The sequence below is a fragment of the Ascaphus truei genome, chromosome 8, assembly GCF_040206685.1.
Source record: "Ascaphus truei isolate aAscTru1 chromosome 8, aAscTru1.hap1, whole genome shotgun sequence".
NCBI classification, from domain to species: domain Eukaryota; kingdom Metazoa; phylum Chordata; class Amphibia; order Anura; family Ascaphidae; genus Ascaphus; species Ascaphus truei.
The window spans coordinates 6,962,445-6,989,919 of NC_134490.1; the positions used below are offsets into that span (position 1 = coordinate 6,962,445).

The 27,475-nt window shown below is 44.5% G+C and overlaps 1 protein-coding gene across 1 annotated transcript; it reads left to right on the top strand.

Annotated features, from left to right (window-relative positions):
- Positions 1-1,998: 1,998 nt before the first annotated feature.
- On the top strand, positions 1,999-12,850 carry LOC142500863 (pulmonary surfactant-associated protein D-like). The gene is made up of 5 exons (XM_075610154.1): positions 1,999-2,044; positions 2,231-2,431; positions 6,175-6,282; positions 10,567-10,650; positions 10,885-12,850. Exons 2-5 carry the CDS (start codon positions 2,248-2,250, stop codon positions 11,262-11,264), a joined length of 756 nt encoding a protein of 251 aa, XP_075466269.1. The 5' UTR covers positions 1,999-2,044; positions 2,231-2,247; the 3' UTR covers positions 11,265-12,850.
- Positions 12,851-27,475: the final 14,625 nt, after the last annotated feature.

Genomic DNA, 27,475 nt, shown 5'->3' on the forward strand with positions numbered 1-27,475 from the left:
AGCCGTGAAGGTTGAGATGGAGAAGTAATAGAAGGAATGCCCAGAGAATATTCCTCTATCTTCACTGAGCACTGGAGCTTTCCCTATTTAGGACAATTTCGGGCAAGCCGAATTATTGGGGTTTTTGAGGACAGGTCTCGCTCGGTCTGTCGTTCTCGCATCCGGAGATCTATTGGCAAATGGGATGATACATTTTGTGGAGAAAGCCGCTGAACGAGGTGAAAAACAGATATTTAAGAAATGAATGTCTAGCCATGCGCTTGATGTACGCCTTATTTGAAAACTATTATAATGATAAGAATTAAGTTACAGTTCAGAGAAGCCCTTTAAAAATCAGTCTCAGGAAATCATTTTCCCAATAATGATGGTGACCTTGTACATTTAATCCAACTATTTACAATCATGGCAAATTTGGTTACATAGTTACATAGTAGATGAGGTTTAAAAAGACGTATACATCCATTAAGTTCAACCTATGCTAAATTTAGATGACAGATACTTTACCCTATATCAGTACTTACAGTATAGTGATCCAGAGGAAGCAAACAAAAAACCCCAGTGACATACAGTATTATCCAATGATATCTCATTAGGGGGAAAATAAATTCCTTCCTGACTCCAATAATTTGCAATCAGATTACTCCCTGGATCAACATCCTTCTGTTTCAATCAGTTCAGTTTTGAAAGTTTCAGTCCGCCATCTTGATTCAGAATGGAGTCCAATTGCATACAAACAGACAAAAACAAGCTCCATGATCTCAGAAACCATCATGCAAAATGTGGTTACAATATTTTAAAGCAGAAGTCCAATTTTTAAAATGTATTTTCCCCCCTTTAATAAGTGCATCAATATAACCCACACATGATAAGTACAGGTAATCTGCTATACCGCGATTCGGTTATAACGCGGTTTTCCCGTGTGCTGTCTCGGGAGACCATTATTACAGGAGGATCTCATTGGAGTAATACGTTTGGCAGATGAGCCCAGCTGATACCTGAAGGAGGGGTTCTCGGACCAGTTCATCTGAGTTTATGATCACTGCCCATATTGATCTTTTATTCTGTAAGTGTAGACCTTTATTTAGCAGGGTTTTCTATACCAAAACAGATTACATTATGTTCTGTTTTTTGTCTTTTCTCTCCTGCGCGCTTTAGGTCCTTTTCTGGCGTGTGCGTGCATGGTGTCTGTGCATTGTGTCTATGTATGGTGTCTGAGTATGGTGCATGCATGGTGTCTGTGTATGGTGTCTGTGTATACTGCATTGATCTGGTGTCTGTGCATCGTTTCTGTGTATGGTGTATGTTTAAGGTGTGCATGCGTGTATGATGTCTGTGTATGGTGCATGGATCTGGTGTGCAAGTGTGTGTGTATGGTGTGTTGGCTGCCTGATTCTTGGGCCGGTTTCCCAGCCTGCCCCTGGATATCTGATATGAAGACATATGGTCACCAGTACTGTAAATTTGTGGAGTATCACAACCTCCCTTTCTGCCAACATCAAGACCCACATATGGAAGTTAGAAGAGAAAGTGACGGGCGAATAGGAACATATTATGCTAATCCAATAGCTCAACACTGGCTTCCTAGTTGGCAGATTTTGCACAAAAGATACTGAACATATAATAAATGAAGCCTAAAATGTACTATTCTGATCATGCCCAGTGAGGCAGATAAGGAAATCATCACTTTATGTTAATAATATATCAACCTTGGCAGAGACAACAATAGGTTACAATGAAAGCATTTAAAACAAACTGATAGATTAGCAAATATATTTGCATAACAGTTTAATACACAATGTATTCATCACCATATAAACAAAATAAAGTCTTACAATAAAGGTTCTTGAAATGAAGCTTATCGGATGCTTTTATAACTTGTCTACATTCCAATTCTTTGCATAATGAGGGGTACTGCCCTCTGTTTGGCTTTTTTCTTCTTTGGAGGATATATATATAAATCTATATTCTCCATGTGCTTGACACAACAATTTCTCTCTCTCTAACCTGCTGGAGTTCTGCTGCAGAGTTACAGTAGCAGGACCGGGTGAGTAATACCAAACCATACTGTGTGATTATACAAATGTTTCATCTCATTTGACTAATTTCACATTTCAAAATACTACAGTTTGTTGCTCTGACATTTCTAATAATGTTACGTTTTCACAAGTAGTACTTGTAAAATGTACAATTAGCATTGCAGGAAGATTTGTTCACTTGTCTTTCTATACAGGTACAAACAGGTGCAAGATGCTTCTTCTTCAGACTCTCAGCGCCCTTCTGCTCGGTGTGTCACTGGTAGCAGCCGGTACCAAAGTGTGCCACGGGAAGGACAAAGATGTCTGTTCTATCGTTACATGTGAATCTCCAGGAAAGGACGGATTATCTGGCAAAGATGGGAACGAAGGACCAAGGGGACCAGTTGGGGAACAAGGTAAATAACCCCATCTACAAACACCAGACGGTGCTTTTAGTTTTTAATGCTAAGTGTCAATGTGATACAACAACACACAAAAAGCCTCAGTGCTACATCCAATGTGACAAATTATATAGTTAAATACTTATCTATTTATCTTATCATAAGTGAGTCATTCTGTTAAAGCAGCAATACTATTTATATAATGTAAACCATGTGACTGTATAATTCTACACCCTTAGCTAGGCTGTGAATGGTTTGGTGCTCCTGTTATAAATCTGTAAAAATCCAGATTGTGTGGCTAACATAATGGCTGCTTCAGCCTGTGTAAGGCCGCGTGTATAGTGCCCGCGACGGGTGACACACCCGTCGCCGCTAGCGAAAGTTGTACTTCGCTTTGTGGCGATGTCGCGGGCGACCTGACCTTTGATTGGTTCAGGGGCTGTCACATGAGGCGACAGCCCTTGAAAATAAAATATTGCCAGCCTCAGGAATTCGCGTCGCCACGTCGCTCCGTTGTTTTGTCGCCGTCGCGCTTACTATAAGAGCACGCGGCAGCGGCGGCAATGCATTTGTTTTCGGGCGACGTCGCTGTCACCGGCACTATAAGCACAGCCTTACGCAGCATCTAAAATGTATCCTTATATTACTAAGGTAACATTATCTATTGCTACAGTTTGCTGCTCAAACTGCTGCGAATATTGGCAACAAATTACCACAACAGGAAAGTGTTGCAAAGGTCTTGCACTGCTTGGGAGGTGGGTTAAAACCTGCTATAGAAATTAAAGGATGCTTTAGAAATCATTAATAATGTCATTAGAAAGTAAGATCACGTGCCGGGCCTTTCGGTCGGTAATATATCAATTTGGAGAAAGAAAGGTTATAATCGGATTAAAGATCTGGAAGGTCATGACAGAAAAATTAAGATGTTTGATCACGTCAGACTAGAAAAAGAGATCCCCCACTCAGAATTCTTTAGATACCTCCAGGTCAGGGCGTTCAATAACAAATTTGCCCCATACCCCCCATTGACATGATTCGAAAAGCTCTGTCTGGCTGAGACCGACACAAAGGGACTTACCTCGCAGCTATACAGCGAAGCGATCAAGCCCAGGAGATACCCTCATATAGATCACGATGGGAAGCAGACATCGGAGAGTGTCTGGAGGACGTGGACTGGAGTGCTATCTTTCTAGCCACAGCAAAGAGTTCCATATGTACCACCCTCAAGGAGAACGCATATAAGGTCCTGATGCGATGGTACCTTACCCCACTGAAATTATCCAGGTTTGTGCCGGGATCCTCCCCGCTGTGCCCCTGCCAGTGTGGAGGATCAGCAGACCTGTTCCATATGCTGTGGTCTTGCCCGCGGATCTCCCCATTCTGGGAGACAATTAGACTTTGGCTACAGAGACTGTTTGATCTCACTATTCCCCCTGATCCATGGCTGTTTCTCCTGAACAGACCGCTAGTCTCTATAAAGCTCACAATAAACTCATTGCTCACTTTGCACTTGCAACGCGGTGTGAGATCGCAGCACTATGGAAAAGCTCAGACATACCAACCATCCCAAAGATTTGGAATCGCATTTGGTTTATCTGCCAGATGGAAAAGTTAACGAGTCTGGTTAACGACACTGCGACAATTATCTTAAAGTCTGGACGCCTTGGTTGGCACAGACAGATATCCCAGGTATAGAAAGGGCATCAATTTGGCTATGATAGTTAACAGATCCGTTCTCCTTGGGGGAGGTGAGAAAGCCACAACCTCCATATCAATGAACAATTGGTTAACTGAGGAAGAAGTTCATACGCGGCTTGAAGAAATTAAAGTAAATAGGGCACCTGGCCCCGATGGCATAAATCCAAGAGTTCTCAAGGAGTTAAGTTCAATAATAGCTAAACCATTACATTTAATATTCAAGAACTCCATTTCCACAGGCTCAGTACCACAAGATTGGCGTAAAGCAGGTGTGGTGTCTATATTTAAAAAGGGAGCTAGATCACAACCGGGAAATTACAGACCTGTAAGCCTGACTTCAATAGTGGGGAAACGACTTAAAGGTTTAATACGGGGATAATATTCAGAAATACCTAATGGAAAACAAAATTATTAGTTAAAGTCTGCATGGATTTATAAAGGATAGATCATGCCAAACTAACCTTATTTGTTTCTTTGAGGAGGTAAGTAGGAATTTAGACCAGGGTAATGCAGTTGATGTGGTCTACTTAGATTTTCCAAAGGCTTTTGATACGGTTCCACACAAGAGGTTGGTGTACAAAATTAAGCAAATTGGACTCAGCAATAATATATGCACCTGGATTGAAAACTGGTTGAAGGATAGACAACATAGGGTTGTCAAAAATTGAACTTTTTCAGGTTGGGCTAAAGTTGTGAGTGGGGTACCTCAGGGATCGGTACTGGGACCCCTGATTTTTAACTTGCTTATTAATGACCTTGAGGTTGGCATCGAGAGCAAGGTCTCCATCTTTGCTGATGTTACAAAATTGTGTAAGATAGTAGAATCAGAGCAGTATGTAATTTCTCTCCAGAAGGACTTGGAGAGACTGGAAACATGTGCAGGTAAATGGCAGATGAGGTTTAATACAGATAAATGTAAGGTTATGCATTTGGGATGCAAGAATAAACAGGCAACTTACAAATTAAATTGGGGGAATCCTTGATGGAGAAGGATTTAGGAGTGCTTGTAGACAGCAGGCTTAGCAATAGTGCCCAAAGTCATGCAGTAGCTGCAAATGCAAACAAGATCTTATCTTGCATTAAATGGGCAATGGATGGAAAGGAAGTAAACATAATTATGCCCCTTTTCAAAGCATTAGTAAGACCACACCTTGAATATAGAGTAATATTTTGGGCACCACTCCTTATAAACAGAGTAAAAAACAATTATCCTACACGTTTCGTAGCTGTACCGCTACTTCTTCAGGGAATAATTGGATACTAACTCTCAGAGGCACTAAATACCTGACGAACTTCACATGTTTGCTGGCCCTAATCAGTCTAGTCTGATCCCGAGAGAGCAAGGGGATTTCTTGGCCAGGGCATCTGCACAGTCCATGGAGAAGTTTCTGGCACTATCCCCAGCCTAGGCTCTTATTTATAGCATTTTGGTTAGGCGTCCTCCAATCAGTACTAAGTGTTGTAGCAAAATGCATACTTAAATTAATGAGTCACACTTCCTTTGTAGTAAACAACTCTATGTATGGTAAACATGTGGCACAGAGAGAGAGCTCTGCTCACCCAAAGCACATGCCATGGCATACTTCAGCTAATGAGTGGTACTTTGACATACAATGTTATTCCAGGGAGAAATCTGGAGTCAGGAAATAATTTATTTCCCCCCCCCCCCCCTTATGAAATATCATTGGATGATATGTCACTGGGGTTTTTTGTTTGCCTTCCTCTGGATAAATATACGGTAAGTACAAATATAGGATGTGTCTGTAGTCTAAATTTAGCATAGGTTGAACTTGATGGACGTATGTCTTTTTTCAACCTCATCTACTATGTAACATTCTTTAATCCCCTCATGAACTCATGTTCTTAATACTTTGATTTCCCAGTGCTTTTTATGTTACTGGACACATGGACGTCTATGGAGATAAATAATTTCCTTCATTTAACACATTGATCAACTTTTTGGTTGCAGATACGCTGTAAACGTAGGAATTCAAGTAAGATAAGAGGCATCAGACTATTTTGTTTAAACATTGAAAACATTCACCTCCTTCTCTTCCCAGGACCACCAGGATTAAATGGTCCTCCGGGACCCCAAGGTATTGCTGGAATTCAAGGCCTGAGGGGAGCGCAGGGACCACAAGGAGAGAAGGGTGAAACTGGAGCTTCGGGTACGTATACACTTTGTATAGAGAGATTAATCAGATGATTGTGAAACAGAGAATGAAATGTGAAAGCAATGTTACTTACACCATTTATTTAATGTAATGATCTTTATGATACAGATGAAAGGGTTATTGCAACGGTGCTCTAAGTGCGTTTTTGTTTCCAGCAGAGCAGAGATGTGCAAATATCTGGCAGTTTTATTTCACAGTATGGTTACATTTTCAAGAAGTTTGCATATCCGTAACCGTGATGATAATTTCCAGGCAACAAATATTGACCATTTCCCCAAGCTACCCACATATGAGACAATATAAGGGCTATAGAAGCCAGCTCCTGTTTGTAATGCGGGGGAAACAGATGGGTTTCTCACAAGCACGTTAGCAGCGGGTGCTGGGTGTGCCGGGTGTGCCCTGCTGGGCTTGCTTAGTCCATTTGCACACTCAGAAGAAGCGCACACATGTGAGAGCACACTTGTTTTCAGGTTTCTCCCCTTCACGGTCACTCTGCGTGTCACTCAGTAATCATCCCCCATTGTGCACATCTCTACTTATAATATCTTCAATCAGCAGTTTTACCAACAATATATTGATATATATTCTTTTTAATTTACATTGAATAGTAAGCCTTGATTGTATGTATATCTTTATTTATATAGCACCAATAATGTACATAGAAACTTCACAGCTGTAATACACGTGACAATCATATAAATAGCAAATAACACATAATGGGAAGAAGTGCTTCAGACATAAAAGTGACATTTAGGAAAAGGAGTCCCTGTCCCAAAGAGCTTACAATCTAATTTGTAAATAGGAAGAACGTACAGAGACAGTAGGAGGGGCCAAGGTTTATGTAAGAGGTGTAAAGTATCAGCCACGGAACTACTCATATGCGTCGTTAAGGAGGAGTGTTTTAAGATGGGTCTTAAAAGTGGATAGAAGTGGATTTGACGACTTATAAACACCTCGGGCATTTCTGATTTAAATGTCACTTTATCCTGTCGATGAAGCGACAATGAAAGTATCATAATACTGTACATCTAGTGTAATTCATATTTATTACATCTGGAGAGAAGAATATTCCAATGTACATAACATGTAACATTATATCACCACCACACTGTAACAGTTACACAAGTCATAAACAATCAAAAGTAACAGGCTGTTACCTACACATGTAAATTAATACTCTTATCAACACAAAAATATATCATAATAGGATATATGCTGATAGCCAGTTAATTGATCAATCAAATCCAATGGTATATTTATTGCAATGTAACTTTTTGAGCTTAATTGGGAGCAAAGTCCTGAATCAGATCCCTGTGATCTAAATCTCTGCCAATGTTATGTTCAATTGAAATCGATGCTAATCCCACTGCACGTTCCTGTGACATAGAGAGCGTAAATAATTCTTTATAATTTTCAACTTTGCAAATGACCTCTCACCAGACAAAACTGTTACAAGGACAGTGAGAGTAATGCAAAGCACTACACATACATGTGGGTAAATATTTCAGTGTTAGACTAATGAATAAACTGAAGGGTTACTAAAGCTGGGCCTTTTTCTTGAGGTTGCGTATATAACCTAAAACTGTCACGGGGACCAACACTTTTAACACTTTTTTACCTTACCGGGATCATACACTAGGCAGAACAAGATTATTGAATAAATTGCGATTGTTCTGGCAAGCCCGCAAACATACATAGGTTACACAAAATACAGTAAAATACATACCAACTGGGGGTCTGGCGGCCAAAAGTAGCCTCAAATAGGTGCAGGGCGCCTGCTTCGGGAGGGTTACCCTGACTGTGACCTCGTCCCGTGCTTCCTGGTACTCTTTTTGGGGAGAATGCCCAATCACGGCTGCTACGTTCTATTTTCAGAATGTGTTCCACACGTCTGACTTAGCTTTAGCTAGGCAAAATTTCCTAGCTCCAAAAATGAAGCCGGTTGCTCTGCTTTTTGCAACAGAGCAACTTTGAAAAACCTGCCTTTGCATCACCGACTCAAGCCACTAGATGGTTTGGTTCTCTGATCGGGCCATCTACTTACATACACTCTGCTGAGCTATCTCTAGCATGGAAGTCAGAGCGGCGACCAATCAGAGTGTGGGAAATTACCCACCAGCCAATCCTGAGACGGAGGCTCGCCTGGCTTTACCCAATTAAAGGAGGGGCGTGCTTAGGCTCAGGTTGCCAGCAAAGTGGGAAATATGATTTGGCCAATGTTAAACATGCCTATGATCAGCATCTTCCCCCAGCTAACCCATTGCCGCCCGCTGGGCAGGCTCCACCAGGTCTGGCAGTCCAAGCGGTGCCCCAGCGGGATGCTTTTGTTCTCCGGACTTGGTACTCCGCCCTCCCCCATTTTCCAACTGTCCTGACACCTTGCACATCTGCTCCTTTGATTACATTACCGGGGCTGGCTGCAAGTAATGGTTACCCATACTTTTACATTGGTACCTTGGAGTCTAAAACTTGCTCCCTAAAACATGGTCCCGAGAACTTGGACCCTAAAACATGGCCTGTAAAACATGGTCCCTAAAACATGGTCCCGAGAACTTGGACCCTAAAACATGGCCTGTAAAACATGGTCCCTAGAACTTGGACCCTAAAATTTGGACTCTGTAATCGGGATTTAAAACAGGCTCCTGCATTGCAGAACGTGCTGGCGGGTCACAGATTTCCCATAGAGTTTCATTAGACTTCCATAACACACCACGCCTTTATGTACAGACGCGTACCCGCAAAGCATACACTATTTGAGGGAAAAATATCAGCAACACTTTACACAGATTTTAACCCTATTTTCCCCCCAACATCCACCCTTAACCTCCCGCTCCCGGTCCTGTAGCTATTTCCTATAAGGGATCCTAACCACACATGCAATCCCTATTTTATAATCCTACAGGGGACAATATAATGGGAACAGAGTTACAGGGAAACACAATGAATATATCACTAGACCCAAGAGCTGACACTCTCAGCTCTTAACCCCCGGTTTTTAGAGGCAGCCAGCCGGGCTTCACCTTTATTATGAAGGTCGGCTACCACCTACCATCACATAAAACAACTCCTGATTCCAGCCAGCAACTCTTTGCCTCCCTTTTCAAGGTTATCATCACCCACTTTAGCCAAAAAATTTACACCAAATCCATACTTGTCCTTAAATGGCTCCATTTGTCATCTAGTTTAGCAATTGTTTCATCCACCCTAACATTAAAGAATAGAATGCAATGATTTGCAAACATTTGCAAAATGTGGTGTCCTCTACAGTGTGGGGCCCCGGGCAGGGCTGTCTTAATGTATGGGCACGCTGGGCAGTTTCCCGGGGGCCCCACAGCATAGGGGGGCCCCTAGCGCCTGGCCCATGCGTGCCCACCAACGCTCTCCCCCCACCTGGCACCCTGTCTCGCTCTCCCCCCGCCTGGCACCCTGTCACGCTCTCCCCCTGCCTGGCACCCTGTCTCGCTCTCCCACCGCCTGGCAACCCGGCTCCGCTCGCTCTCCCTCCGCCTGGCACCCTGTCTCGCTCTCCCCCCACCTGGCACCCTGTCTCGCTCTCCCCCCGCCTGGCACCCTGTCTCGCTCTCCCCCTGCCTGGCACCCCGGCTCCGCTCGCTCTTCCCCCGTCTGGCACCCTGTCTCACTCTCCACCTGCCTGGCACCCTGTCTCGCTCTCCCCCCGCCTGGCACCCCGGCTCCACTCGCTCTCCCCCCACCTGGCACCCCGGCTCCGCTCGCTCTCTGCCCGCCCGGCACCCTGGCTCCGCTCGCTCTCCGCCTGCCCGGCACCCTGGCTTGCGTCACAACCACTCGCAGCCTAGCAGTGCAGCACTTCTGGTGCCTGCTGCTGCTAGTGAGCGCGTGGGAGGCTGGGAGCGGCAGTGTAGGCCGGGCCCCGTGCACTGCTTTGCCCGGGGGCCCCTAATGTTGTTAAGATTTGCCCTTACCTAAGGCCACTATTGTGGCCAAACAGCATTGGGCAATTTATATTGCTACAGGGCCAGGCATGTGCAATGCATTCTACTGACATATGTTGTAGATCAGAGGGGCTCAAGACTGGGCCACTGATAGATCCACTGATTGAACCTCCTGTGCTGAAGCTGTGATATCCTTAAAACCTGACCTGTTGGAAGGGGGTCTTCAGGACTGGAGTTGAGCAGCACTGTTGTAGATCACTCGATCTGCAAAACAAATAGTTAATTATGATCTTATGAAGTAAATACAAGGACAATTATGTATGTATCTCTACTGTAACTGTGTCAAAAATCCCTTTCCTTTCAGCACTTGAAGCTCTCAAAATCCAAATACTTTCTATGGGAGGACGCCTGACTGCTTTGCAAATCACTATAACAGCAATGATTAAAGGTTAGTACTCTAGCCCAAAAAAGTTGACGTACAATCAGTTCTGTGCTACATTTCCTGATGTGTTACACCAGACCTGACCCCTCTGGTTATTAAGTAACAATGCCCCAAGAGAGTTGACATCTTGGCAAGGTCATTGCGTAGAACATTTGTGGCTAAAGAAACATTTAATATCTGAATTATATCCGACGTAGTGAGCATAATATCTCAACTAGAACTTACTTCTCTCTGTTCCAGCATTGCTCTTTTCTAGAGGGACAAGTGCTGGAGACAAATTCTTTGTTACAAACGGCGTAGAAGGCAATTATAATGATGCAAAAGCAACTTGCTCCAAAGCTGGAGGTCAGTTGGCTTCACCGCTGAACTCAGAGGAGAACCAAGCTGTGTCAGCACTAAGTTTGCAGTACAAGAAGAAACCATTTTTGGGTATAAACGACATAGAAACAGAAGGCACGTTTAGATACCTAACTGGTGAGTTGATTGGCTACTCTAACTGGAATCCAAATGAACCGAATAATGACAAAGGGGTGGAGGACTGCGTGGAAATGTACACCACTGGAAAATGGAATGACAAGAATTGCAATGAAAAACACCTGGTCGTATGTGAATTCTTTTAGCCTCCTCGCCAAACACTTTGACAGACCACACTGCGGGGGAGGTGGGGGTTGGGCGGTAGACACCAGAGATTTTATGACTATTTATGGTATCGGTGGTAAAATTAGTCTTTTTGTTGGAATATGTACACAGGATTGTCATAGAGTGGTGGTGTAGGAACAGACAGGTAATGCACTTTGCCGATCCACTACCAATGTAGACATTGGGGAGATGTATGAACTTAAAGAAAGTGTGAATAGAGGTTTGCTTTGCCGCATTGCGCCATTTTCTCGTATATTTGTGTTGAATGTATGAAAGTGTTTCTTACATTTGCTGCAAATTCTTAGCGAGAAAAGTTTACGCCGTCTCAGACCCGGCGGATTTTTTGGATGCAAATACAAGATCTGAAAGTGACCCGCGCAGACGCAGAGGTTTCTGCATCTCATTGTAATCTGTGTGTCATGCAACTCCTCCCTCACTCCTTCTAAAGACAAACTGAGGCACACACGATGCAAAACTTAGAGCAAACACCTTGATACATTGACGCAAAAAGACACAAGATGAGAATTACGCAATTTGCGTCACATTTGCCTTGATGCATCAGCCCCATTGTCTTTAGAACAACCATGTAACATATTTATGCTGGTAAAATAATAGGCATGACATAGGAACCCCAGGTACACCAGATTAGATGCAATACCGGGCTTTTTATATGCAGAGAGAAAGAGATATGGAAATCTTCTTTGCACCCAATCTAACGAGACGGTAATATCTCTGTGTGGTATATAACCATAGGGGGGCCATTCATACGTCTCTAATAAATCCCATTCTTTCCCAGCTAATAACACTTTCTGTGTGTGGCTGCTCTGTTACTATACGGGGGGTTAAAGGTTCTATATTTCAGCCCCGATCAGAATCTTGTACCCTGCAACAAAACCCAAACAACGAAATTCAGTGGGATTAGAAACAACATATTTAGGGATTCTCTTCAGCAACCTCAGGATATTAAAGGGACGGTTCTCCCTACTGATTTTTTGTTTTTAGCCCCTATTTTTATTATAGGATGTGACCCCCGGACCCCACTGAGCCAAAACACCACTGTTTTCAGCTCCGGGGCTCCCCAGTTCCCGAGATAATTAACGGTGAAGTGAAATCTCTCTCAGGGGAAGCAAAATGGCTGCCAAATTTCTGGCCAATAGGACGCTGTAACATGCTTGGTTGTGGCTTCCTATAGAATGGCCATTCAAATCCCCTTTAAAAACTAGGAAGTAATACCGATAACTTCACCAGTAATTATCTCGGGGAACGAGAGGGGGGGGGAGGGGGAAAGAGTTGGAAATAGTGCGGTTCATCTCTGGGGGACCTCCCACTTCCAGTCCTGTAACACAAATGGAGGTTAGTTATTGCTCCTTTAAGAATTGTTCTGTTTGCATCCAAAAATGTACATACCATGTGGGTTAGCGATAGACGGGGGTTTTGGGTACTTCACTTTCTTGACTTTCTAAACCTTAGATTACAGCTATTATTTGTTACTTTCTGAATTTCTTTCTATTTGCATAATCCTGTGTCTTACACGTAAATGTAAGCAAATGAATAGCAATAATCAATAAAATCACAATACACTTCTACCAGACTGCCTCGTAATCTTTTGTATCACTTTCTGTGTTATTTATTTGTTGCTGTTCTAGCACTTGCGGTGGGAAAGATAGGGAGGCTAATTTAGAAACTGCTACTTAGTTATTGCACAAAACAGTTTGGGACAGAAGATGGTGCTGATGTCAAACGTGAAACTACAACAGGTCTGATTTGGTGAAAAGGTTGAATGAAATATGACTTTGTCATGTAATGGTACTGAGCAGACACCGCAAGTTCGTTTGATCGCCAACCCAAGAAATGGAGTTCAAGAAACTATGGTTATTTGCAAGGGCAACAGAATGGAAGCATACAAACATACACAAAACACACAATTATCCACTTTGTGACCCACCTCTCACTTGGGAAAGGATTGGACTTTTCCCCACAGAATAGTGTCACGGGAGACAGGTAATTAACACCTTTTTACCGGGATCATTCCCTGAGCAAAACAAGCTAGTAAAACAAATTGTCATTTATTCACTAAAAATAGGAGTACACACAATGGGACACACAATACATAAGAAATACACATTTACTGGGGGTCTGGGGCTGAAAACTAGACTTTCCTAGCTTCTTTTGGTTGACTGGGACTTGGTCTGAAATGTCCTGGAACTCAAATCGGCATGAAGTTCCTGACGCCACCGCTCTATTTCTTCCGGAGATGCTGAAATCCATTGGCCGGGAGTTAGTCCCAAACGTCCTGGAACTATTTTCGGCTTGCAATACTGGCTGCGACCGCTATGTTCAATTCTCAGAACTTGACCACAAAAGAATTCTCGACCTGAAATTTCTGAAGCCGGCTCATTTACCTTTCTAGTCTGTGCTGAAAAAAAGAATCCTAGCGGTGATTCGCGCAAGCATTTTCAAGGGGAGATTTTGCCGGAGTAATGTGTCTCAATGTATCTGGGAATCTGACCTGATTCGCGGGTACATTTTTGGGGTATCCAGCAACTCTGGAATCCGGCAAGCTAGACATAGTCTGACAAAACGTTCTCCGTAAAACCCAACTAGAAACTCATAGCCTAGCAATCTCTGCTTGCTGGCACACCTGGAAAGGTAAAACACCAAAATTCTTTATTGTCGCATAATTTACAGAAATGCATTGACAGTCACTGGGCTCAAGAGCTGACACTCCCAAACCCCAATACATGGATCAGAGGTAACCAAATGGGCTAAAACCTTTATTGTGAGCCTGTTTTCCCCCTGACCGTCACAAATAGGTTACCAGGAGGTGGTACCAGGCGTAGCCGCAATAGTCCCTCTGTTTCCAGGTTGGGGAAATAGTCCATTATGGGGTATAGCAATGTCCTGGGGCCTCTTGGAGAGTCGGCGCCCAAAGGATAAAAATAGTCCTTGTCCTTGGCAGGCAGAAGCTGATGGCTGAAGAAATTCTTCAAAAAGTCGTTGGTAGCTTTGGCTTGGTTTCTTGGTTCAGGATGTACCAGAGCATATGGAACCAGGCCCCACACAGACAGGTGTTTGGTTCCGCTAGTCCATTCAGAGTCCTGCTGCCAGCAGAACACAGGAACTTAGTCTACCGCAAGAAACTCCCAGTACACCCTGCAAGCTATATAGATCCAGTCCCCTCAAGGACCAGTTGCAGAGACAGACTCAAACAGGCTCAGCTGTCCTAAAACACACACCCACTAGCACACGACACACACCCACTAGTACAGCTGGACCTTCAATTATATCCCAATCTTCAGAGAGATGCCAGAATGTCTGCACCTATCAAAGGGTTTTCCTGGCTCTTTTGGTCTGGCTGAGTTAGGCGCGAACTGCTGACATTCTATTCCTTGGACGTGTGGAACAGTCTTCTAGACTAGGGACACCTTGACAAGTGTTAGATTATACCCTTTGATAGGTCCCCCCACTGACTTCCTTGGACATGAGAGCAGAGACATTAGTATGCAAGGAAGGTTTGTCACCTGGCCACTTGGTCCTTCATTAGGAATGCAGGGATAAGACTTCCAATGTACACTTTGTTACTGGGGTGAACCCCAAACCCCGTAAAGGATTAGGATTCCTGGGGATAGGCTGTCCTACTGTGTTTACATTCATTATCTCCCTGAGGTGATGGACTTAGTTCAATTACATTGACTGTTTTTCACCTGGATTCATTCCTTTAGTGTATTATTTCCATTTAGGGTTTTTTTACAGGGTATTAAGGGAAGTACCATTGAACACTAATTGCTCTTTGGGAACTGGCCCAAAGAAGGGGTCATAACCCCAAAATGTTGCCCCCCTCCCCCATGCATCACCTTTGTTTGCACCCCTCTCCCCCACCCACCCTTCCTTCCCATTGTTGTTTTTCCTCCCCTTTTCTCCCTGGTTTCTCCCAGTATTTTGCTATATTGTCCCATACCCCTTACTGGTATCTGTTCTGTTTTTCATTCAATTATTTTGGCTTATATCCATTTTCTTTTGCCATTTATGAGTGCCGGGAACATTTTTTTGCATCTATTTTTTTGTATCTCCAGGAGTGATGGTACCAGAAACTAGTTGCTAGCCCCAACGGTTTGGTAGTTATGACCCCAAATAGGCTACTTAGGGAATGGGTCCAATCCCACAAACAATACAATACCAACACCTAAGAAGGGACAGGGACATACATTCACAGGGGAAACACAGCAATAATACATTTATATACATGTTCCCATGACGTGGGCCGTTTCTTCATGGTGCAACCCAGTGATAATTCTTGTCGAAAAGGTGAGCGCATAGAAAAAAAGAAAGAAAGAAAATAAATAAACACTAAGTGAAACAAGCATACACACAGGGAATAGGTGGTGAAAATATAAAAAGGCTGAAGCCAGATCTTACTCACACGGATGGCCTTCAGTGGTCCAAAACAGAACAGCTATGCCGACACAAAGCTACGCGTTTCGTGAGTATCTCTCGCTTCATCAGGTCCTGTCGGCAGTGAGGGGGTGAGCTAACTAAATACCTGAAAATCAGATGTTTCAAATATTGCAATCTGTCTTTATTTGATTTTAGCAATCGAAGTGGAGATCTCAGTATCGGCTGCTACTATATGGCATGCACATCAAAATAAACATAACATAAAATCAATTACATATCTTTAAAACTATTAAAACATTATTAAAATATTGGCAAACTTGATTCATTCATTAGAAGTGTTTAAAAGTCTTTAAACGGACGAAAATAGCCCAATAAGCCCAATTGTATGTATTTGGCTCCCTCTGGTGGACTTATGGGAGATGTGTATGCTGGCACAGATATAAGTTATATCAGAGCCTTTTCATACAATGGAGTTGGAACTCTGTAGCTAGTTCAAAACATCATTAAAAACCGCAATGCAAAGGTATAATGTCCTTTGAAAAGGTAAAATACTAAAAAGGCTACCTCAAACTATGATACACCTTCAGTGATACCATAGCACCCCACGTCACAGACTTCTAATAAAAAGCAATGGACAGAAATGTGGAAACTGCAGCTTAGAAATTGTGTTGGGCATTGGTTGTGTCCACATCACTAAATCCCACATGTTAAACTGGCTATCTCCAAGCAATATTATTCTAATCTAAAATGGTCCATTTATTACAAAACCAGTGCTCTGAGAAAATACACAGGAGATAGATATTAATTAAATAATTCTTCAGGGAAAAACCTGGAACTGTGAAGAAAACAGAACGCAGACATGCGGAAAAGCTCCCCCAAAAACATTATTCCTCTCACATGGGAAGGGCCAACTCCCTCTCGTCTCATTGCAAATTCATCTATAGCAGGGCTGGCCAACTCCAGTCCTGAAGGGCTACCAACATTTCAAGATTTCAGGATATCCCTGCTTCAGTACAGGTGATGCAATCAAAGATTGAGCCACTGATTGAGCCACCTGCGCTGAATCAGGGATTTCCTGAAAACCTGACCTGTTGGTAGCTCCTGAGGACTGGAGTTGCTACTCCTGATCCATAGGTTTCACTGGCTACAAATAAAGGCACATACAGAATGATCATTATGATGTACATGTGTTAGCAGTCACAAATACTATATTACTATGCAATAGAGAGACAGAGGCAGTCAGATAGTGTCACTAGTGGGTATCTCTTGCCCTTAAAGATGAAGACCAATTATTCAATAGTACCAATCTCATTCAATGGTCATCATTATCATTATCATCATTATGGCCAGGGATGATTTAACCATTTCTCGTAAACACCACACGCTGATCTCTTAACCGTGAAGATCTTTGGGGGAAGATTCCCCAGGAACTGGTACCGGTTAGTGCACCTAATCCAGTATTATCTCCCATTCACCTTAATGGTATTGTATGTATGTATATCTTTATTTATATAGTGCCATCTATATACATAGCGCTTCATAGCAGTAATACACGGGACATAATAATATAACACATAGTGGGAATAAGGGCTTCAGACATAAAAGGAACTTTAGCAAAATGGAGTCCATGCACCAAAGAGCTTACAATCTAAGCGGTATGTAGGAAGAGTGTACAGAGAGAGGGGAGAGAGAGGGGGGAGAGGGAGGCAGGGGTAAAGAAAGGGGGTCGGGGGAGACAGGAGGTGGGGTGGAGAGAGAGGAGGAGGGGTTTAGAGAGAAGGGGAGGGGAAAGGGGGAGAGAAAAAGAGGGGAGGGAGAGGTTAGAGAAAGAAGGGGGTTTCATGCGGTGAAGAACTTGTTCGGTTCTCAAATGTAAATCTAATTTTAGCAATTTAATTAACAAGTTGCTTTCCTTTTTTTTGTACTTAAATGTTATTAGGGTCTTTCCAACAGTTGTGGGGAGTGGGGGCGGGGGGGGGGAGGAGGGTACAGAAATCACAGAAAGGGGAGGAGGAGGGGGGGGGGAGGAATGGTGCAACATTCCTGAGGAGCACATTTCACATAGTAAGAGTACCCAATACATGACCACTGGCAAAAATACCTAAGTATACACATATACATATATTCCAGTTCTAATCAGATCAATTCTATTCATATCTCTATGTGACTTATATTTTTGGGTTGGCTGTCCCCCTGGGTAGCCTCATTGGAGGATATTGGACTGATCTATGGGTGGGTGACCGTGCGTGCTGAGGGTTTCATAGATCAGCCACGGCTGCCATACCTTCTGAAACTTTGAGCAGGAGTCCCTCTGAATCCCAGTAGGTCTCTCCATTTTGAAAGAGTACCATATTCTTGTTCTTCTCTGATTGAGAACCGTCAACCATGCCTCAACTATGGCACAGCATGTTGCTGTCATTATATGGCTAATAAGTTAATTTTGGTATCTATGTTCTCTTGAGGTTTGTTTAGGCGACATTCCAATGGGTCGAGAGGAAAGTCAAAACCCAGAACTTTCTGTGTCATCCTGAGAGCCCCTCTCCAAAGCTCCGCCACCCCGGGACACAGCCACCACATGTGAATAAGCGGGGCGCGTTGGCCACAGCCCTAAGGACACATAGGGGACGTACCCGGGTACATCTTAGCTAGACGCTTTGGATTTAGGTACCACCTATATAAAACTTTATAGGCATTTTCTTTAATCTGAGCACATATAGAGCTCGTGGCTGATGCTTCAAATATTTCCTCCTATATTTCTGGTTCCAAAATTCGACTTACATCCATTTCCCATAGTGCTATAAAAGGGAATTCTTTATCCAGAAAAGGGAGAAAAATTGAGGAAAAAATTGAGGAATAAATTGTCGATATTGACCCTCTGTGGGTTTGAGCTTAGCGGCGCAGTGTCTCCAAGGATGTCAGGGGTGGTGGTAAGCCTCCGCCAAGAACAAACCCCTGGATCTGTAGGTACCTGAAAATGTTGCCACTAGGGAGGTCGTACTGGTCCCTGAGGGAAGTTGTTTTCATTTTATACTGCAACAGTAATTTGCTGAATTTAACATAACTAATACACATTGACAACTAAAGGTTTAGGGGCCTATGAACTAAGCGCAGATAAGCCACTTATCGAGGCCTTTTCGTTAAAAAGGCCTACTGAAATTCAGTAAGCCCCGATAAGTCGTGATATAAGCCCTGGTGGAGGTGTCCCCATCCGTTGCTGCCAAAGATTACTTCAACCAGGTAGGACCTGTGGAGAAGAGCCCAACTCTTACCTGCCGTCCGGAGAGGAGTTCCAGCCCAGTCGCGTCCATCCCTGAGACTGCGGAGGTTTGGTCCATCCGATGAGTTCTGCAAGCCCAGATGTCACCATCGTTGCTTCCAACCTGCCTGTGGATGAATCTGGGGACAGTGTTCACTGATGTCGTGTGAGGTTCCCGGTCCTTCTGTTCCCCAGGATCCGGTGATGGCCTACCTTGATGAGGTGCCGCGGCGGCCTTGTCCGGTACGCAGCTCAGTTATGAACTGGTTTTACCAGAGGTGACGTCATCACTGTCGCCAGGCTTGAGCTACTCCGGTGGTCTCGCGAGATTGGCGCATCCCTGTGACATCACCAACATGGCATCCGTGGAGCCGGTTACACCACCGCTAGCGCCTGAAGTGGTGAGTGTGATCCTGCTTCCACCTGGGGCTCCCTGCTTCTTGGCCCACTGTGAGGGAGAGTGTCACCGTGTCCCTATCACCAGGCCTTTGTTCTCTACCTGGGGCCCACGGAAAGCCTCACTATGCTGGACAGGCCATGGACTGTGCTATACCCCTGACACCATCCCTAGCATCCCATGTCCCATCCCATTTCACCCTGTGCATAACATTGTGGACTTTGCTCAGACCCATTCTGCCCCTGTTCGGGCTTCATCCTCCACCATTAGCTCTGTGTGGGTAAAAGATTTCTATGGGGGGTTGTTAGGAAGGTTGCAAGTACTATAAGTAACTTCCCCTGCTCTTATGTTAAAGAGTTATTTATTCTCATCACTGTAGAATGTGGATGACTTGGGTCTTGGGAACTGCAAGGTGTAAGGAAGCAGGGCTCACGCAACCCCTCCTTACTTTCCCCAGATTCCGTGGCTGCCACCTCTCAGCCTCCACAGTGGTATCGCCACCACAGGGTTGCTCCGCTCCGGCCGGCGCTGGCACACACGGCAGCCATCTTGTGGATGCGCGCGGGATGAGCTTAAACAGGTGAGTCCCCGGCTATTATTTATTTACCACTCTGGGCTGCTGGCCACGCCCCAGCACTCGCTTCAGTCACGCTCACACCCCTACTCTACAGCTGATTCCTGGCAATGATTACAGCGCACACACAATGCGCTCCACGGCACACCCCTGCTCTGCCTCCCTCTGTGATTGGCTCACCTACCTTTATAACCCCAGTGTTTCCTTGGAATCATTGCTCTGTATAGCTTCTGTTACTCTCGTGTGGATCTCGTCTTGCTTGCTCTTGTGTTCTTCAGGTTTTGACCCGGCTTGGCTGACGACTCCATCTCGACCCCGGATTCCTCCTCACTACGCAGTTTCTCTCGTCCTTTGATCTCAGCTTGTACCTCATCCTCCCGGACCTCTCTCAGCCTCGTCCCTCGGCTATGCACCTATCACGGCTCTTCTATCCACGGATCCGGCAAGTACCTAATTCTATAGCTATTGTCTCCTGGCCTGGCTACGCAATTTCCACACTCCGGACACGCTCCCTCTGCTGCGTGTCTGGTCTGCGGGCAGCACTACCGTGACATAAGGATAACCTGATTATGTGTATCATTGATATGTTATCTGTTATCTTGCAGGTTCCAGACTGACAGACGGTGCACCAAATTTGGCCCCAAGTGAGGGCGTTAGGAGATTCACCCAGGGAGAGTGTAACAGGGTATGCCTCTTTCTACCTGTCTTCACACCTGTTATGTAAGTCCCTGCTAGCTGCAGGCTTTAACAGGTTAAATCTGTGGGATTTTGACCCATGTGTGCTCCTCTTTGATGGACAGGAGTGTGATGGTGACTCATGGCCTATGTGCAGCCTATCTGGTATAGGTACAGACCGTGGGTCTGCCTTCTAATGCTTCCTGAGGAAGAAGTAGAGCCAAAACGAATCAGTCTTGTTCCTGTTCTGGTGAAAAGAGGAAGCAAAGAGCTGTCAGTCTCTCCTATGGCAGGATGAGCATGCTCACCCCCAGCCTCTGAGCTGGGGGAACATCAGACTCAGCCAGATGACCTATGCTATCAGGGCAAAGCACCATTCAGAGTTATGGAGCCTCTTAGACCTTACATTGCTGTGATAAGATCTGCAGTGCATGTGCCAATAAAGATCCCCTTGTTCTATTATACACCTGTCTGGACTGAGTCAGGGAGAAGGTGTGTGAGAGTGCTTCATAGTGAACTGCTCCTGGTATTTCCAGGCTACACACTGAAGCTGGAAGCGCTGAACCACAGAAAAAGAACTACAGATGACATCAAAAGCCTGTCCTGGTCTCCACTACAATGCAGATAAGCTCAGATCTCTGATCCTAACATGTATGCCTCAGCACCTCACAGTAGCGATAGAGTGGATCTCCCAGAGGGGGGGGGGGGGAATAGTGCAACATGCAAAAAGGAGATCACAGACTTACTGGCTCTTTACTTTTATTAAGAGCCAATGGTCAGAGAAGTAAGAAACCCACTGGTCCTCTGAATTGGTTCTCCAGAAATCATGGGCACAAATGTATCAAATTTCAGTCCACAAAAACTTTGCAGATTTTTTTGTTGATTTCAATTTGCAAATGAATATTCGCCCGAGAAGCTTATGTTAAAAAATGTGTGCAAATGTATTCAATTCCACCAGCGGCCACTATTCTAATATTGAATTAAAATATTTAATTTGCCTGGAGCCTGAAATATGACTTTGCAAGAGAGCCCAAGAGATTCCTATTCTACCAGAATCCTTATATTCGCTATATATATATCCCCCAAACACAGGTGACAACATGTAGAGAGACACATGGGCACACATGAGATATGGGAAATATGCTAAGAGTAATTTGCATACCTGATTAACATATTCCCCAGATGGGAATAAAGAGGGAAATCGCAAAGAGCTCTCATAGTATAGTATTAATGAAAAAACGATTGGCGACAACAATGGTGAGATATGCCCGTACAGGATAAAGATAGGTTAAAGCATGTAGTCAGAAATCGTGAAATGTGGGGAAGCTGTGGGTCACGGCGTCACCACCCGATCAGATACTTCCCAGGTACCTCAGTGGTGCCCATTTTTGGGCACAGGCGTCGCCCCATGTGTTATCTAAAGGTGTGTTTGATGGTGATATATATTTAGCTCTTCGTCTCCCCTCGCCATATTTCAGGTTCTGGGCGAATCCTATTCACAATCATTTTTCTGATCATTCAGTGAATAAACTTCTGAATAAACGCCATGTTCTTGGCAAATTCAAGTGTTGGTGAATAATTCTCCCATCTCTAGACTCCAACAAAAATCACCACAACACTGGTCTGATGTCAGGTATTACAAAAGGTGTACAGGAAATAGATTTAGAGGACTGTAGGAGATGCGCACAGTCCGGATGATAACAAACCGGAAATGTTTTTAGGTGAAGGCTTTATTAGCCATCAGTTTTAAACAGAAAACAGCATCATATCTGCAAAACAAAACTAGAGCAGAAAACAATAATCAGGCCTAACCCCAAGCAGGGGATTGACTAACATTCAGGAGTCCCTGTATGAGGGCTGGAAGGCTAGGCCTTTTCACAAGTCCAAAGAGAGGTACCTGTAGGCAGGGTGCTCTCCCTGTCAGTCCAGGGTCTGTGGTGTTGCCTGTGGGGATTCCTTCTGGCGGGTTCCAGGGACTGCTGCATGAAGCTCCATCTGAGAGACTTCCGATCAGTACTGAGACAGCAATACTCTTTTTGAGAGACTTCCAGCTATGTATCGAGACTGTGAAATTTCTTCTGAGAGATTTCCAGTTCAGTGCTGAGACCGCTGACCTCCTGGCGAGAGACATCCAGCCTATGCTGAGTTTGAACCACACTGAGAGATTTCCAGCTCTGTACTTAGACTGCGAATCTCATTCTAATTGACTCCCAGGTCTGTACTGAGACTCCTTCTGAGAGAGTTCAAGCTCTATACTGAGTGCCTTCTTCCGAGATCCTTTCTGATCTGCTTGAGCTTCCTCATACTTCTCCTTCCAATCAGTAATAACTTCATCAGAGCAGCTATGTTTCTTGAGCATGGTGGTAATAGTTCGCCGTCTCTAGATCAGTCCTCAGGTTCTCCAAGTCAGAGCAGAGCCGTTTGTAGCTCAGCGTTATCTTCTTTCTCCGGATCCAATCATTCACGGTAATGATCAGTCATGTCTGCCATTTTTGAAGTACATCTTCAGGGCTTGTAAAGGGATTGTCACTTACTTGTTCCGGCTCTGCTTCCCTGGTATTGTCTGTTGAGGGGTTCTCACTCTCTGAACTGAACAGGCACTTCTTCGGGGACACATGTTCATGTTCAAGGACATGACACGACATTCCGTGTGCCTAGACTGTGACGTTTGTGGCTTTATCCAGCACAGTGAAGCTTTTTCTGCTGGGATCTACAGGTAGGCCTGGCCAGATTCTGGTCGCCTCTGCACGTCGTTCTTCCATTTTTACTGCTGGAAGCCGGTCTCTGGGGCCCCTTTGAAATTCACGGACCACCTCTCATCCCACTTCGGCCACCATACAGTATGTAGGAGATGTGCACAGAGGGTAACACACCAGAGATGATTAGGAGAAATAAATATAGGCTTTATTAGGCAGCAGGCTTTAAACAGAAAACAGCTTCATATCAGCAAAACAAAAATAAAACAGAAAACAATAACCAGGCCTAACCCCATGCAGGGGACTGACTAACATTCAGCAGTCCCTATCTGAGGGCTGGAAGGCTCTGCCTTTTACCACAAGTACAAATAGAGGTACCTGTAGGGAGGGTGCTCTCCACGTCAGTCCAGGGTCTGTGGGGTGCTCCCTCGGGCGGGTTACAGGGACCGATGCTGCTTGGAACAGAGTCTCTCTTCCCCTGGGATTTCCCTAGCAGCACATACGCTCTCCCTGTGCTAGAGATCGCAGGCAATCTGTGCACCAGGCTATTAAACATGCTTGATGAGCCAGGTAGAGAGAGGTCAATTGACTCCAGCTGAAATTAACCAGCTCCCTACTGGACTCATCAGCAAAAAAACCCCAGGCTTTATTTTGGAAGCCCTTTAGACAGAGGAAAGGACTATTTCCAAAGAAATTACCAGTTTGATTAGTAATAAGTGTCAACACTGTAAATAACAAGGTATGCTTTAAAACGATAAGATCCAGGAGACTGAAGCCAAAACAAACACTTTATATGTTCTGTGTGTCCAGCTAGACAGCTTGACTGTCATAGTTTATCAAATTATCATCCTACTCACACTGGAATGGAAAGCAAATTAAAGGAAAAGGTGAAAAGGGAGGGGGATGGTCGCGACACTGACGGGAAGAGACAGAGAGATAATATCTAACGATATGAGAATGTAGTGCCCCTCCAATATCTGACGACTGGTGAGATCTAACTAATCTTAAAATATATATTTTCAATAGATTAACCCTTTTTTGCCCCCTGATTTTGCTATTACATCAGGTCTGCCACCCATGATGTAGTAGCTACATTGTATACTATTTGCTTGTTTTCTAGAGGAGATGGTGTTCTGCGCTTGGTGAAAGCAATGTGACCGGCTAAGGAATGGAAGAGGATGACCCTCACTGCTCCATCATCAGTGATGCCGCGATCATGTGATTTCTCCCAAGGAACGGTCACGTGATCGAATAGTGCCCAGGGGGCTATCTCCCCTCTGGCAATCAAGTGGCTAGTATGCATTTAATCAAAATACCCAAAATAATTACTTTCATTTCCAAGATTAAATGATTTGTAAGAGATTAGATGAGAGGGGTAGTCCTGCTTCACAAGTACAATAATATCAGTTGATGATGCAATAGGTGAGGAGGTGCTAGCTAGGATGTATGAATATATAACATAGATTAAAGAGAGTGCCACACACTTTAAATGCACCCTAAAAAGTGAGGAAAGTTTAACTTAATATTTAAAATCAAATGTAATTAAATCTGTAATCTAAAAGATAAGTGACACATAATAAGTTGTTGCAAAAAATAATAAAATCAATAAAAAATGTGGGGGGGGGGGGTATACTCTGATCTAGAGATCCAATGCAGTAAACATAGCAATGGGCAGAAAGACAGTAGACAATGGGACACATGTCATACTTCATGGGTTGGAAGGATCAACTCCATAAAAATGAACTTCCTCCCAAGGCTTCAACATCTATTCAAATCCCTCCAAAAAGATCTTACAGGACCTTCAATGCCATGTAAGTACTGTAGGCTAATTTTGTGTAACAAAAAAACTCAGAGTAAGTAAGAACAACTTGTGCCAGCCACGTAACTGGGTGGATTGAGTTTGCCTCATATACAGTAATGTCCTACAATAGGAAAGCACAGTTTCGGCAGATGATAGCGTGGCACGCAGATCCCACACTTATAAGATGGGTAGAAATTGAGGCCATATAGAGTGGAAACAGGGCTGTGGCAGCCCAGAACGATAAGGAACAAACTACAATCCCTTCTCCCCGAACTAGATCACACATTTAACACTTGGGAGGCATGTAAAGAAGTATTTCACCACACTGATAAAAACTATTTGACCTTCAAAACAAGATTACGAAGTTTGAGCCACCTAAGAAAGCACTAGCCAAACCTGCAATCGCCCAACAGGCAACAAACAGAGGTTGGACTACAGAATCTAAGCCAGAAGAATCCTTAGCTGAGGAAGCTGAAAAGATAGGACATTCTCTGGAAATGAAGCTGGAATCGCAACTCAATCCCAAAGAAGCTGAAATGGCGACTACATTGTATGGGAAAAGTGCAGGAAGACAGCTTCAAGAACTGAGGGCTCAAATGGCTGTTATAGGGCACTCTGGTGATACCAGGAAATGGACATTTTGTGCTAAAGTGGAGCACATGGGAAGGATGGCGAGAGAGAGCGATTTGCATAGGCGCTCTGCGACTGTCGCCATACAGTCTGCCTACAAAAAGAGGAGTGCCCGACACAGGGGAAAGCTCAGGAACACATGGTCAGTAGAAAGACTGTACTTGGGAAAAGTTCTCCTTGAGCGACTGAGGACTGCTGAACTCAAACACCTTCTGGAGGAGACACTACTAAACTGGAGGAAGGGCTCCAATCCCAGCAGGACTGAGGGTTCTCCTCCATCCACTCTCATTCAAGTCCCAGAGATATCTTGAGAGAGAGTGGAAGGATGGGCTTTGGCCGTGGCAAGTCCGAGCTTCCCACAAACAGGGGAGGTATGTAACAGGGGACTTACCCTGTTCAGAAAACTTGCCTCTAATCCAGCAGTGAGCTGGTTAATTGACCAGTACCTGGCTGATTAGAGGTGTTAGAAAAAGCCTGCCTTTGAGAGAGGAAGGGAGACTCCTTAGCTCACACCTGAGCTGAACTAGGAGACAGAGCAGAGATTCCTGAGTCGCACAATTGGGGAGACTGACCAGAGGAACTGCTGTCTTGAGCTGCAGCAGGATTGGACTGTATGCTGATAGCAAGACAATGGGACCAACAATTGGTTACAGTGTCTTAAACCACCTATGTTTGAACAGAACAAGAGTATATTTTTGTTTCAAAACTTTTGTCACAAAACACCTCATTGGAATAATGTAATACTCCCTCTCTTCGATTATCAGATAATTTACTGAGATGTTTTTTTACAGATATCTGATGTAGCCCTGTTTCCCCCACCCCTAAGTGAGCTCAGGGGGGTGGGTGACTGTAATTAGCTGCTGGTGATGCCCTTTTACCTGTTTGGCTCGCAGGAGCCTAAGCCTCCGCCGCTGGGAGCCTGGGGTGAATTACTCTTACTACTACTATATGGTACAGTGCCTCCACCTGTGAGAGATCCCAGCAGAGTGGGAGCAGCCCCTCACAGGACACTCTTACAATGAACCACACAGCTTTGTAAAATAGAAAGGGCTTTACTGTTAGCATAACTATGAAGTAACACATTACATAACACTCTAATGTAATGACATAACTCTACCCACTAATGACACAACTACCCACACACCTCGCAGGGCTGTAACCCCACACCAGGTACCCCACACGGAGTCCATGAGAGTCCCACACCCACAACACCCCAGATGTATGACCGCGCGGTCCACTAAGGTGAAGGTGTTATCGTTGGTGCACTTAGAGGATAATACCTGCCGGGTGTGTTCACACCCGATATGATGAAACTTCCCAAAGGATCCGCCGATCCCGCGATGAATGCGCCTCCGCGTGGGTTGATGTCTTGACGGACAATCCCACCGTGAAGACTGTCTTTAACACTGAAGAGGTCTGTTCCGAGACCAAACTTGCCAGGCCACGTGCACACAGCTGTGTCCCTGACTATATTAGAATATAACTGACTGCTAAGGGGATCCGTTCCCTGTCTAGGGCATGTCCCTGTACCAGCTCCAACATTTCAATAAATGGGGCCTAGCTGGGCCTAGGGGATTACGGGCCTAGTGCACTGGGTCCCTGACCCCTGCACACACAACCTCCCCTGTCTCACTCCCAGCTTCAACTCCTCACACACACAGCACACAACAATGTATCTATTCCCTGCTGCAGAGAATCCTAGAGCCCTGTTGGCTAAGCTCAAACATCATACTGTCTGCAGCTATGCCTCCTGAGAAGTGTAGTTCCC